We start from the raw sequence: 14784 nt of genomic DNA, 5'->3' as shown, positions 1-14784 counted from the left end.
AAAAGTATTTTATCAAGCTGCTGGGCAGTTTTCGGGATAGTTTTTTGAATTTCTATATTATTACTAGCTGGTCTGGGGTACTTTGCTATACGTTTGTATGTTATGATGCCGATTTAGATTTTTGTTTTCTTACATTAATATTTTATTTGTGAAACTTGATGCCACTTAAATAGGAAAATTGTTTTATAAAGTACCTTTTTATATTATAATAATGGAGATAACCAAAAAAAATCATTCATTGCCTTAGACCTATAGTGACAGGAGGGCAGAAGAGATTGTGGTAAGGGAGGTTTCACATTGGCATTTTTTTAATCTATTTTTTTTTTTTCAGCGGTTTTTCATTGAACCCAGTTTGGTTTATGGACACATACAGACTGGTTTTCTCTTCCTGGCTTCTGATTTCTTACTGACCCATTCTTTTCAATGGACTTTTTCATACTTCAGTTTTTTTTCAGTGATCAGAACCTTTTTCTTGTTGTGTTCACTGACAACATTGGGGGTCATTTACTAAGGGCCCGATTCGCGTTTTCCCGACGTGTTACCCGAATATTTCCGATTTGCGCCGATTGTACCTGAATTGCCCCGGGATTGTGGCGCACGCGATCGGATTGTGGCGCATCGGCGCCGGCATGCGCGCGACGGAAATCGGGGGGCGTGGCCGAACGAAAACCCAACGTATTCAGAAAAACCGCCGCATTTAAAAAAAAATTTGTGTCGCAAAAATTTCACTCACCTTCATCCTGGATAGGCCGGTGTATTTCGAGGCATTCCAGCGGACTTCAGCGCAGCAGCGCCACCTGGTGGACGGCGGAGGAACTGCTTTGATGAATCCCGGCCGGACCCGAATCCAGTGCAGAGAACGCACCGCTGGATCGCAAACGGACCAGGTAAGTAAATCTGCCCCATTGTATCAGTGGAAAAAACTGAAGTGTGAAAAAGTCCTTTGAAATGAATGGTTCAGTAAAGCATCAGTGACACCAGGAAAAGAAAACCAATCATAAACCAGAATGGGTTCAGTGAAAAATCACTGATTTGGAAAAAAAAATATGAGTCCACCCTAATTGTAAGTCATGGAGTCATCATCATTTGCAAACTTTATCTGCGTGTCCATGGCAACAGACTACAAACAGACTTTGTGTAGTCCAATCCTACAGTTTGAAGGACGTCTATCACCAGATTACTGGGGGTGGAGTGTCCTAATTAGGCTGCTCGTTCCATCTAGGGATGGGGGAGGACTGTCAGCTTTTACAAAGTCAATATTTCAGTATTAAAGAGTCAAGAAAACCTGTAAAAACCAGCCCCCCCATCCCCTAGATGGAATGAGCAACTTAATGACTTTAATTTAATGACATCCTTTAATTTCTATGCACAGATGTCCATTACTTCTTAATAAAATAGATGTGCTGGATGGCTTGGAAGGATGTATTACTGCAATCTGGGAATTTGCTGTTTTCAAACAAGTTTGCGGAAACAAGTGTAAATACAATCATTCTGTACTGACCTTTGATCTCCCAAGTATCTTTGTAAAGTTATGGAAAACTCCAAGAATCCTAAAGAATTCTGTCCATGCTGCTCCAGCTGAGTGCAGAATATAATAGAGAGTTGCCGAACTATGTGACTCCATAAGTTTATAAGGTTAGAACATAATTTCTGAGTAATATGCATATTAAATCTTGACAGGATTCCTATGAAAGACAGTGAGAGTCCTAAATAGCCCACCCACATACAGTGATTGGCTGTGAGAATCCTGATTACCCCTCTCACACACAGTGCTTGGCCGTGAGAATCCTGATTACCCCTCTCACACACAGTGCTTGGCCGTGAGAATCCTGATTACCCCACCCACACACAGTGATTGGCCGTGAGAATCCTGATTACCCCTCCCACACACAGTGATTGGCTGTGAGAATCGTGACTACCCCTCCCACACACAGTGATTGGCAGTGATAATCCTGATTACCCCTCCCACACACAGTGATTGGCAGTGAGAATACTGATTACCCCTCCCACACACAGTGATTGGCAGTGAGAATCCAGATTACCCCTCTCACACACAGTGATTGGCTGTGAGAATCGTGACTACCCCTCCCACACACAGTGATTGGCTGTAAGAATCGTGACTACCCCTCCCACACACAGTGATTGGCTGTGAGAATCCTGATTATCCCTCCCACACACAGTGATTGGCTGTGAGAATTCTGATTATCCCTCTCACACACAGTGATTGGCTGTGAGAATCCAGATTACCCCTCCCACACACAGTGATTGGCTGTGAGAATCCAGATTACCCCTCCCACACACAGTGATTGGTAGTGAGAATACATATTACCCCTCCCACACACACAGTGATTGGCCGTGAGAATCCTGATGACCCCTCCCACACACAGTAATTGGCAGTGAGAATCCTGATTACCCCTCCCACACACACAGTGATTGGCCGTGAGAATCCTGATGACCCCTCCCACACACACAGTGATTGGCCGTGAGAATCCTGATGACCCCTCCCACACACAGTAATTGGCAGTGAGAATCCTGATTACCCCTCCCACACACAGTGCTTGGCTGTGAGAATCCAGATTACCCCTCCCACACACAGTGATTGGCTGTGAGAATCCAGATTACCCCTCCCACACACAGTGAGATTCCTCAATCCCCATTGATTGAGTCCTCATTATCACACACAGAGTTATTGAAAGTGGGAGCCCTGATTCCCCCACCCACACACAGTGATTGACAGTGGTATTCCTGATTGCTCCGCCCACACACAATGTTTAACAGTGAGAGTACTGTCAATCATCCAATATGGGAAAGCTAAGTAAAACTAAGGAGTCCTAGGAGTCCTGCCAAGATCTACTTTCTCTAAATCATATAAACCTACAGTAAAAAATAAAGAGCTCATTTAAAATGCAATAAAGTCTAAAGAAGTCATCTCTGCAGAATCAATTCAGCCAAAATGTATAAATATAAGTGCATATATACTGTACATATATATTTTTGGATGGCACACTGGATGTAAATATGTGCAATATTTTCCTGCTCAACATTCTTAAAACGCTCTACAAAAATATCCATGAGTGCATTGCTCCACTCCACTCAGTTTAGTTTATGATCTATTAGATACAGTCCCATACTGGAGCATTGGGTACCGATCTGTGTGGTGCCCGTTGTACGGCGCCCACCAATCATTGATGACCAATCTTGAGGATAGGTGAAAGATTTTGGTTATTTTTCTGAAATATTTGTGCCACTTATTTGTCTTTTGTATAAAAATGTTATAAATGTATAGAGTTTCTACATTTTTCTACATACTTGAATCACGTGTTAACTGTTCTGTGTTAACCTTTAAAGAAAAAAATTTTAAAAAAGCCTTTGAAATAAAAAAAATAAATAAATGTCCAAACTAATTGTGTTTAGTTTACTGTTTATTTTTATTTAATTTTTTTACTTTTCTTTATTGATAATAACATTTTTACACTATGGACGGGGATGTCCCTCTAATGGTGTAATGGACGGGGATGTCCCTCTAATGGTGTAATGGGCGGGGATGTCCCTCTAATGGTGTAATGGACGGGGATGTCCCCCTAATGGTGTAATGGACGGGGATGTCCCTCTAATGGTGTAATGGGCGGGGATGTCCCTCTAATGGTGTAATGGACGGGGATGTCCCCCTAATGGTGTAATGGACGGGGATGTCCCTCTAATGGTGTAATGGACGGGGATGTCCCCCTAATGGTGTAATGGACGGGGATGTCCCTCTAATGGTGTAATGGAGGGGGATGTCCCTCTAATGGTGTAATGGAGGGGGATGTCCCTCTAATGGTGTAATGGGCAGGGATGTCCTTCTAATGGTGTAATGGAGGGGGATGTCCCTCTAATGGTGTAATGGGCGGAGTTGTCCCTCTAATGGTGTAATGGAAGAGATGTCCCTCTAATGGTGTAATGGACGGGGATGTCCCTCTAATGGTGTAATGGACGGGGATGTCCCTCTAATGGTGTAATGGGCGGGGATGTCCTTCTAATGGTGTAATGGACGGGGATGTCCATCTAATGGTGTAATGGGCGGGGATGTCCCTCTAATGGTGTAATGGGCGGAGTTGTCCCTCTAATGGTGTAATGGAAGAGATGTCCCTCTAATGGTGTAATGGACGGGGATGTCCCTCTAATGGTGTAATGGAAGGGGATGTCCCTCTAATGGTGTAATGGGCGGGGTTGTCCCTCTAATGGTGTAATGGACGGGGTTGTCCCTCTAATGGTGTAATGGGCGGGGATGTCCCTCTAATGGTGTAATGGAAGGGGATGTCCTTTTAATGGTGTAATGGGCGGAGTTGTCCCTCTAATGGTGTAATGGAAGGGTTGTCCCCCTAATGGTGTAATGGACGGGGATGTCCCTCTAATGGTGTAATGGAGGGGGATGTCCCTCTAATGGTGTAATGGGCGGGGATGTCCTTCTAATGGTGTAATGGAGGGGGATGTCCCTCTAATGGTGTAATGGGCGGAGTTGTCCCTCTAATGGTGTAATGGAAGAGATGTCCCTCTAATGGTGTAATGGACGGGGATGTCCCTCTAATGGTGTAATGGACGGGGATGTCCCTCTAATGGTGTAATGGAAGGGGATGTCCCTCTAATGGTGTAATGGAAGGGGATGTCCCTCTAATGGTGTAATGGGCGGGGTTGTCCCTCTAATGGTGTAATGGGCGGGGTTGTCCCTCTAATGGTGTAATGGACGGGGTTGTCCCTCTAATGGTGTAATGGGCGGGGATGTCCTTCTAATGGTGTAATGGAAGGGGATGTCCTTTTAATGGTGTAATGGGCGGAGTTGTCCCTCTAATGGTGTAATGGGCGGGGTTGTCCCTCTAATGGTGTAATGGAGGGGGATGTCCCTCTAATGGTGTAATGGAAGGGGATGTCCCTCTAATGGTCCTCCATATGAAGAAGGCTCATCGGGATCAGGATACGCACAGCAATTACCAAAATCTGAACTTTTTTATTGCTATAATCTACTCACTCTTTCTCTCCCAAGCTTGTGTTTATACAAAGCAGCCAATGAGAGGAGGCAGTGTGGTAGAAAAGAACAACAGTCTGAACCAATCATGAGTTAAGGGGTGTGTCTTAGACTACCAGAGACTTCCCGTAGGCCCTGTAGTGAAATATTGGTCACAGGTAACACTTCACATCTGCCATATCAACATGTGTGTTCTCTAAGGGTCACCTAAAGATGCTTTTAGGTTATTACAACGGGAAGGGGTCTAATATCAGTAGATGTTATCAAAATAAGGAGCCCAAATCTGTAGAACCTGTCCTGTTTATTTCATATTCTTTCCAGTTTATTTCATATCCATATTCTTTACAGACAATATCATGTTTACATAGATATAAAAACTTTTTTTTCTGATGTAAAAAAAAAAAAAAATCCAACAGTACATAACATTTTTTGGCACATAATATTTGTTTGATTAGAATCAACTGTGATCCTCAGAAATTATAACTGAAAAATAACTAAAAAAAAATACTCTTCTCTATTTTAGCATATTTGATGCATATAATTTTTTATATACAAGGATTTCAGTAGTGTAAATGTGCAAGGGGTGCAGACTTTTTGGCGAAAAAAATAGGAGGACCTGATTAATCGCTCCATGGGGCTCAGATCTGCATTATTGCTTCTTCCAAAAACATTCTTTATTTTCTTTCCAGGTGGATCCATCTTCTTCATAAACTTCCTAAAAGGAAACATATAAAAAAATATATAATTTCCCGGTCAGATATACTTCCTACAAATATCTAGAAGTACAAAAATTTTCTTTTTTTTTTTTGTACTGATCACTTTGCATCATTTTATGTTATTTTTTAATATAATCCAAATTTTCTCCAATTGGGGAAGTTACTACAGGGCCCTAGGGGTATTATAGGGTGTATAAATACAAAGATTGTGGTATATTAACCCCTTTTCTGACCAGGCCTTTAAAGGATTTAATGACCAAACATTTTTTAACAAAATTTTCTAGTTATTGTTCTAAGGGCCATAACTTTTTTTGTGATACATAGGCATAGTTAAAATGGTAAAGGACCTTTTTTTAATTTTTAGTTTTTTTGGGGGTTAAAGTTATGAAAACTCAAGAAATTACTTGGTAATACACAGTATGTATATTTTTTCGGTTTTCATATTAACTCAAAATGACCATTTTAAATTAATTTCCTAGTTTGTGACAGTCGGATGTTATGTATAGTCTAGAAACAAACGAGGCAATGTTTTTGACATCACCTTTAAGGCTGTAGATACCCCCTGGGTTTCATTTAATCTATGCTATAGCTATCCTATAAAACCTCCCTGCTGCCACCTTCTGCCTAAAGTGAGTGTGTACATGTGCATTATACTGTCACTAAGGTGTTGGTGCTGTTATGATTTTAATTTATATCTTCACCTGCTAAGCGCAGGCTCTTACAGGAAGCTGTGCAAAATATTGTATAAGAGAGCTCACTGCACGGGTCTGGGTCTCGCTCTTGAGGTAGTGATTTTGCATTGTCCTATTCTTCTGATCACACCTGCATGCTGTGCCAGATTGTTGCCCAAGCTACAGAGCCAACTTGGCTCCTATTGCCAGCCAGCTAAGGAGTTTGCCTACAGGAAGGATTATCAGCCTGTTACCGCTGCTGTTCTGGACTCTGTGCCAATAAAGAATAGTGAGATTATCGATGTCCAGATTATACATGGCCTTCTGCTTACATCACGGGCCTCACTCTCACCATATACCCAGGGATCAGTTGCCATACACACAGCGGGATCCCTTCTCTAAATTGTGGCCCACGTCTTCTGTTGTTTCCCCATTGACCCTGACCTGTGTGGATGAGACCTGTCTCCTGGAACAATCCACCGTGACATAGGAGTGCCAACCTAGCCCTCCACAGGGTTTTCCAGGAAAATCCCTTTACCATAGGAGCCTATAGGAAATGTAGGCCAAAGTCATTCTGACATATACAGAAACCACTTGGTTCACACCTTTACTTGTCAGTAATTACTACAATATACATTAGCAGGACTCCTGTCAGCCTAAGAGCCTTCTCCATACATCCTTAACCGCTCCATTACCTACAGGTACATTATGGTGGGTTAAAGGGTTAAAGAAAGCCGCCATGTTTTTCTAATCCTACTATCAGAATCCATTATAATAAACCAGGGACACATAGTCATAGATCCAGGAACCGTGCCCGTGGTGATCGTCTTATATCTGTTATCCATGGCCTCCTTCCTTCTAAAATCAACTTATAAAATTATGCTGAAGGGCTCTGGTTGCTGTTTTCAGAGCCCATTAGTTCTATAGCTTCACAGTCTGTTAGCATAATTTTAAAAGTTGATTTTTATAAGGAAGGAGGTCATGGATAACAATATAAGAAGATTACTACAGTCACGGTGTCTGGATCTATGAGTAATGTCCCTGGATTATCATGATGGATTTTGATGGTAGATTTCGATTATTTCCCCCTCCATGCAGTGCACTTACCTTCTTCCATATAGGCACTGTGGCTTTTAATGTGTTTATACAGAACTTCACAGCATCCAGGGAATCGTCTCTGTGCGGTGACGATATGGCAATGACAACGCTGGCCTCAGTCGTCGGGACCAAACTTCAAAACCAGAAGAGAAGTTATGGCGTCACTGAAAATAACACATTCAGCTCTGCTACATGAGAGGGGATTGTAACACGTCATACCCGAGTCTATGATACACGGCCATGTGCTTGACAGACGGCCACCTCTTCCTGATATCAGCCAGGATTTTCTTAATTTCCGCTTCTGCCATGGGCACGTAGGCGTCATACTCCAGATGTACAACTTTCTTCCCTTCAAAATTGTTCCTTGTTGTCCCTAAAAATATTAAGTATAGATACGATATATGACACTGAAGATTATACAGATCCTTAGGTTTAACAATTTAAAGGAATTGTCCAGAATTAAAATGAGCGCCTCTCTTGTTGTTTATTCCTATCAATTCTTCCAGTTGTGTTGGCCAATTGCTGTGACCCTTCTGCTCCGCTAGTGAACAACTTTGCAGTCAGTGAGACCCACTACATAAGGGGCTGTGATGTGGACACATCCTAACGATTACCTAAACTTTTCAATGACTCAGTCCTTTCACCAGCTACTTACCTACAAATATGGAGACAGCACCACAGCTTGGAGAAAGCACCAACTGTGACACCTCCTCGGTAGAAAGCTTCTCCGTACATATTCTAATGAAGTCTTGGGGTTCCCCGTCACCTTCATCCATAGCAACTAAAATGTATGAAGAAAGAAAAGTGAGAACAATAATGACGTGACATTTGTTGATGCGACACCCCCCAGGTTGCTGCGGGTGTTGCCTTTGAGGTGGAACAGATAGAACAGACGTCATGGAAGGACCTCCTATATCTGGACTTCCTGGACCATCTCTGCAGTGTCCTATCTTTATGCTGAGACGGCTTTTATCTAACCTCCTCTATGCCAGATGCAAGGCAACTGGTTCCTTCTCAATGTTCTTCTAGGACAGTGTTGGCTAACCTATGGCACAGGTGCCAGGGGTGACACTCAGAGCCTTTTCTGTGGGCACTCAGGCCATCACCAGAGATGACTCCAGGTATCTTCCTGCAGTCCCAGACAGCCCAGGACTTGCTGTGCATGGAGCTATATTAAAGTGACAGCGCTACCTGGGACTACTGGAGGAGTGGGAAGGTACGGACAGATCTGGATTATCGTTGTAGCTCCTGCTCCGGCCCTGACAATTCTGCCTGTTTATGGGACCCTGGAGGGAAGCTACAATGATCATCCAAATTTCTTCTATTTTCTGCTTTATTGGTGCCTCAGGAGGATGATATGAATGAAAGCTGTGACAGAGCACGGAGTATAAATCACAAATTAAATTTCTGTGTTGGCACTTTGTGATAAATAAGTTGGTCTTGGTTGTAGCTTGGGCACTCGGTCTCTAAAAGGTTTGCCATCACTGTTCTAGGGTCTCCAGGATTTGTTTGGTCTCCACGGTCTATGAACCCTAGAACTTTTATTAGTTCCATGGCTCAGTAAACGTGACATCAAGCCTCTGGTCTCCTTTAGTTCTCGATTTCAGGTTCCAACATCGCTTAACAAACATTGTATAGTGGCAGTGCTTCACGTGGCATCACAGTCTCTATTATGTGAGGAGAAGTGAGCTGCGGCCAGGCCACGTTACAAGACATTACTGGTCTACAAAGGGCACATGGTCCTCACCGGGCAGCCATGACGGCCTCAGGTAGCTGATTGTTGAGGGTGCAGGGTGTTTGTTGCTCAGATTGATCACCTACCTTGAAGGGGTTGTCCACTTTAAGCAAATTCAAGCAAATGTTTGATATTGTTTGTGGAATGAAAAGTTATACAATTTTCCACTATACTTTCGCCATTAATTCTTTGCAATTTTGTAGATCTCTGCTTGCTGTCAGATAATAGAAATGTGATGTCACACAGGTGCAAGACTCGTTATATCCCTGGTCATGTGATGTCACATGGGTCGTTATATCCTTGGTCATGTGATGCCACACGGATGCACAGCTTGTTATATCACAGCTGTCTGTTATAATGAGCCGTGCACCTATTTGACATCACATGACCAGGAATATAACGAGCCGTGCACCTGTGTGACATCACATGACCAGGGATATAATGATTCGTGCACCTGTGTGACATCACTTGACCAGAAATATAACGAGCCGTGCACCTGTGTGACATCACATGACTAGTAATATAACGAGCCGTGCACCTGTGTGACATCACATGACCAGGAATATAACGAGCCGTGCACCTGTATGACATCCCATGATCAGGGATATATAAGGAGCCGTGCACCTGTGTGACCTCACATGACCAGGGACAGATTTCTATCCACAGGAAGTAAACAATGAAGCTTCCTTTAGAATGACAGCAAGCAGAGATGTGAGGATACAGTAAGTATATAGGGAAATTGTATAACTTTTAATTGCACAAACAATTATCAATTATTTGCTAGAATTTGCTTCATAAGGACAACCCCTTTACATTTACAAACTCAGAATATCCCTTTAGTGAACCATCACGAGGCTAGGTCATCAATATTATATTCCAGAAGTAGTGCCAATTCATGTCCTAATTATTTGTCAATGACCTATTAGGACATGAATAAGCAGTGCAAGATTTACCCGAAGACCTGAAAACTCTCCCACACTCCCTCCTGCCCAATGCTGGTACTATGCTAGAGGCGTGCAGGGAGCCGAGTGCAGGGAGCTGAGAAGGAGCCGAGTGCAGGGAGCTGAGTGCAAGGAGCCGAGTGCAGGGAGCTGAGTGCAAGGAGCCGAGTGCAAGGAGCCGAGTGCAAGGAGCCGAGTGCAAGGAGCCGAGTGCAAGGAGCCGAGTGCAGGGAGCCGAGTGCAGGGAGCCGAGTGCAGGGAGCTAAGTGCAAGGAGCCGAGTGCAGGGAGCTGAGTAGAAGCACTTGCTCCTTTGGAGGGAGGACAGCCGAGGGCATCCTTTACCTAAAGGGTTCAACGTATATCCACATTAGAGGACACTGTCCTCAGATAGGCAAATATGGACATATCTCATATCTTGTACAGTGGTCGTACATGGTATTGCAGCAAAGCCCTGTTCACTTGAACTTCAAACAAGGCCGATATGACCGATGGCTGTTACATCACAAGCCTGGGAAGCAGAGACAGCACTTCTAATATTTGGGGGTGTTAGATCCCCTCCATGATGATGCTGATGATTCTCTGATGAAACATCTCAACATTTTGGTTTTGTCGCTATAAAAACCTAAGTCACAAAAGACTGCGTGTCATAGTACATCCCCATCATCCACCACTAGAGCCGGCCTATCGGATAACCAGCATATACCTTTTAGGGGTTTAGCCACCACTGATTGGAGGGATTACTGCAACCTCATCCCCGGTACGGAGCGTTATGACGTCATCTCCAATGGTGACATATTCCTGGCGGACAGCGAGGACAACCTGATCTTTAATAGTACAGAGCCTAAGGGCAAAAGCACAAATATTGAGCCGTGTGAAACAAATATTAGGAGAACATTTTAACTTTGACCTCAGGACCACAGCGCTGCAAGGCAACAATCCCAACCACTGAGCCGCCATGATGCCAAACCTCTATATAGATATAGATGGAGTCCAGTACCTGGGGTGCAGGGCGGCTATCTTCTCCCACAGTTCTTTGGAAGTGACCTCTTGGGGTAGAGTTAAGTTTTCACAACGAACACCGGCTAGTTCAGAGCTCTTGGCGAAATACAGCACTAAAACCTGAAAAAAAAATCCAAAAATAGATTTTAAGATGATTGTCACTGAAACGTGTATAAAGCAAGGACCTGAGCATGTGCCCCAAATATGTCTTCTGCCCCTCACTCCACCTGGATGGGCTCTAGTTAGGTCATAATACAAGCATGTCCATGGCACCGTGCAAGTTATTGCCAACATTGCTCCTACTATGGAGAGGGGAACAGCCAACTCAGGTCCTCCAGCAGGGGTTGGATGTTTTTGGCTTTCCAAAACTGAGGGGTACATTTACATGTACATGTACATCATGGTAATCAAAGTGTCCACTCTCACTCACCATTGCCCTACTAAAGGGTCTGCCACGCCTGGGGTGAGCTGGTGTGTCCAAATTATTATTATCTATATTTTATATATTTATGAATTTTGGTTTTAATATCTCAACAAAACACTAAACTACTACCCACCTCAGGTACATTTCTAGAATTCCCTCTTTTATGTGAAATTTGATCCATTTACATATAAAAAGTCAGAAAAACATGACTCGTCTCATCCAATTTTCATACGAGATGAGTCAAGTTAAGTGGCTGAAGGGGGAGTGTCTTCTGTTCTATAGCACTTAGAAACATACTACTAGTGTCATATTAAAGATAAGAATCTAATCTTTCCAGCGTTTCATACTGTGAGCTACAGAACTGGACATACAAGCAGTTAAACAATAGGCGGGAAATGGATCTTTATCTGCAGCTCACATTTACATCTATGTCCTTAACTGCCTGTATCTCTGGTTCTGTAGCTCTCAAAGCCACAAGCCTGAGAGTCTTATCTTTAACAGAAAGAGCTTGATTCTAAGTCGTATAGGACAGAAGATAGCGGCTTCTGAAGTAACCCCGCCCCCTTGAAACCACTAAACTTGACTCATCTCATGTGAAAATGAAATGAGAAGAGTCATATTTACCTGACTTTGAGGAAGATTATAGTAAATGTGTGAGATTTCACATAAAAAATAGGGAATTTTATACCCTAAATGAGAGAGGGGTAGTAGTTTAGTGGGGTAAAACCTGGTAAAAGGTTCCCTATAACCTCACGGGACATTCATATAGACACATTATATATATATATATATATATATATATATATATATATATATATATATATTACACATATATAGACACATATAGATGTCTCAAAGTTCTTTTCCAGCACTCTGCCCCCTCAGGTAGGTTATCCTTCACTGTGCATAGTCTGAGCATAGGGTACACACCTCAACTATACCATGAGCAGTGTAGTTGAGCAGCTGAGTCACAGGACCCCCTCCTCCTTTCTCCTCTAGAATCTTGGGAACATGCAGAGTGACAAACATAAGGTATAAATGTGTGGGACCCTAACCCCAGCTGCATGAAGGAATGCTGGAAGTTTGGGGGCCCAGTACCTAGGTTCTCTTGAAGCCCCTTTACCACTGCATAGTACTGAATTGGCTTGATTTGGCTTTGAATGGCTCAGTCCCAACAGAAAATACATACTTAAAGGGATTTTCCACTTTTTTTGTAATATGTGTGGGGCAGACGGAGTATTAAGTCACTTACCAATATACATCTATTAATACTTCTGCACCACTTTTTTGGATATGTAAAGTAAAGCCCCTGGTTCAGAAATGTTCAAAAAACATCATCAGATGGATAGAGGGTCATGTTATCCTAACTGTCCATGACCAACCTACCTTCCAGGACCTTATGATTGCAATAATAAATACGGGTAATCGTAAGGTCCTGGGAGGGAGATTGGTCATGGACACTTTGGATCTCATGACATGTCAGGACTGGCAGCTGACATTTCTGAACCAGGGGGCTTGAGTGCAGAACATTTAATAGATGTATAATAATAAATTCCCGAATATCCTGAAAACTGCTGCAAGTCTCCAGTCTGAAGTAGGTACCTTGTACTTTCTGGAAATACAGTAGGAAGTGATTTTACGTTGCGGGTTAAAGACCCACAGTCACTTTGTATCGCAGATAGTCAGCGCAGAATGTAACGTTTCTGCGGAATGTCAGACGCTCTCTGTCCCTAGACAATGGCTACAATGTGACTCTTTGTAGCACTTCTGATGGATTTAACTATTTAGAGACCGCTCCACAACGCTGCATACAACTCAATGCAGTCATTTCTTCTGCAGCGGTCACCGAATAGTTAAAACCCACAAGACGTCCTGACATTGCGGAGACACAGGCACCTAGCGCTTAGTAGCAGATTATATATTTTGTATATCACACGACTCCCCTCTCACATTATATATAATGTGCCCATACACAACTCGACTATATCTTATCGCACCCGGTAGTTATGCGACTGTTGTGGAACTACAACTCCCAGCAGAGCTGCAGCCTCTGAACTACCACATACGAAGCCTGCACATCTGTCTCCGCAATGCCCCTAGTGAGAGCGCGGATAGACATTGCTATGAGTAATAGAGACTACAGTATGGAGAGCAGGACTCACCTCACAAGACATGGAGGCAGGAGACAGGACTCCCAGCAGTGTCTGCAGAGCACAGTTCACACACAGGGATGTCAGGAAGCTGCTGATTGGTGGCGCAGCCTGGACCTGTAACCCTGCGCGTCATTGGTGCACAGTATTCCACCCACTGTCACTAGTAGCTGAGTCTGCAGACTATCACATGGGTGCGATAACCCGCTGCACAGCTATTAACCCTTTCCTCACACGGCCATTGTACAGTTTTGCATAGTTTTTCTTTTGCTCTTTGCTTCCTACAAGCCACAGTTTATTATTGAATGTGTATTTTTTTTGTTATAGTCCCATAATATTTATTGGGGAACTGGAAAAAAAACATTCATGAAGTTGAAAAAAATTAACACTTTTTTTGGTGCGGTATTTATGAATCACTTGATTAAAGGTTATTAAAGAATTGCTGATAACATATCCAATGGTCAGCGATATATCAAGCATATTGCGCAAAAATTTGTCATTTTTTTTGCAATTTTTACTAGTTTAAGACTGATCTGCGCAGTTTCCCTGAATTTGTCTTCTTCAGGGCGTGTTCATACATTGGGGCACATTTACTTACCCGTCCCGTCGCAATCCCCGAGGTGCGTTGTCCGACGAGGATTCGGGTCTGCCACAATTCACTGAGATCTTGCGTCCAATTTCCTGCATGTGTCACGGTGGCCGTGAGTGCTGATCTTGCGACACAATTTGCTTTTTAAATTGCGCGGTTTTTCCGAATCAGTTGGGTTGTCCGACGTCTAGGCCCCCCAGTTTCTATCACGTGCAAGGCGACACAATCCGATTGCGTCCGCCAAAAACCCAGGGCAATTCAGCGCAAAATGGAAAAAAAATTGCGAAACCCGGCAATAAAATTCGGCGTTCGGACCCTTAGTAAATGTGCCCTATTGTGTTTTATCAGAGGCAGTGGAAACGCAATGTAAACTCAGCATGTGATCAATGCAAAAGCCTTTTGAATGTGTCAAAAACGCATCAAAAACACGACGCAACGTATCGTGTGAACGCGCCCT

The 14784-nt window shown here is 43.2% G+C and overlaps 2 protein-coding genes across 2 annotated transcripts; both read right to left on the bottom strand.

Moving 5' to 3' along the window:
* Positions 1–5288: 5288 nt before the first annotated feature.
* Positions 5289–8263, bottom strand: LOC140068746 (molybdopterin synthase catalytic subunit-like). Its single transcript, XM_072114174.1, has 4 exons — positions 8143–8263; positions 7707–7860; positions 7497–7620; positions 5289–5717 (listed from the first exon to the last, which is right to left on the bottom strand). Exons 1-4 carry the CDS (start codon positions 8261–8263, stop codon positions 5652–5654), a joined length of 465 nt encoding a protein of 154 aa, XP_071970275.1. The 3' UTR covers positions 5289–5651.
* Positions 8264–10871: 2608 nt separating this feature from the next.
* LOC140068846 (molybdopterin synthase sulfur carrier subunit-like) lies at positions 10872–13838 on the bottom strand. The gene is made up of 3 exons (XM_072114248.1): positions 13751–13838; positions 11163–11284; positions 10872–11006 (listed from the first exon to the last, which is right to left on the bottom strand). Exons 1-3 carry the CDS (start codon positions 13760–13762, stop codon positions 10880–10882), a joined length of 261 nt encoding a protein of 86 aa, XP_071970349.1. The 5' UTR covers positions 13763–13838; the 3' UTR covers positions 10872–10879.
* Positions 13839–14784: the final 946 nt, after the last annotated feature.

This window comes from Engystomops pustulosus, chromosome 1, assembly GCF_040894005.1.
Source record: "Engystomops pustulosus chromosome 1, aEngPut4.maternal, whole genome shotgun sequence".
Taxonomy (NCBI): Eukaryota; Metazoa; Chordata; class Amphibia; order Anura; family Leptodactylidae; genus Engystomops; species Engystomops pustulosus.
This window is presented reverse-complemented; position numbering and strand designations above follow the sequence as displayed.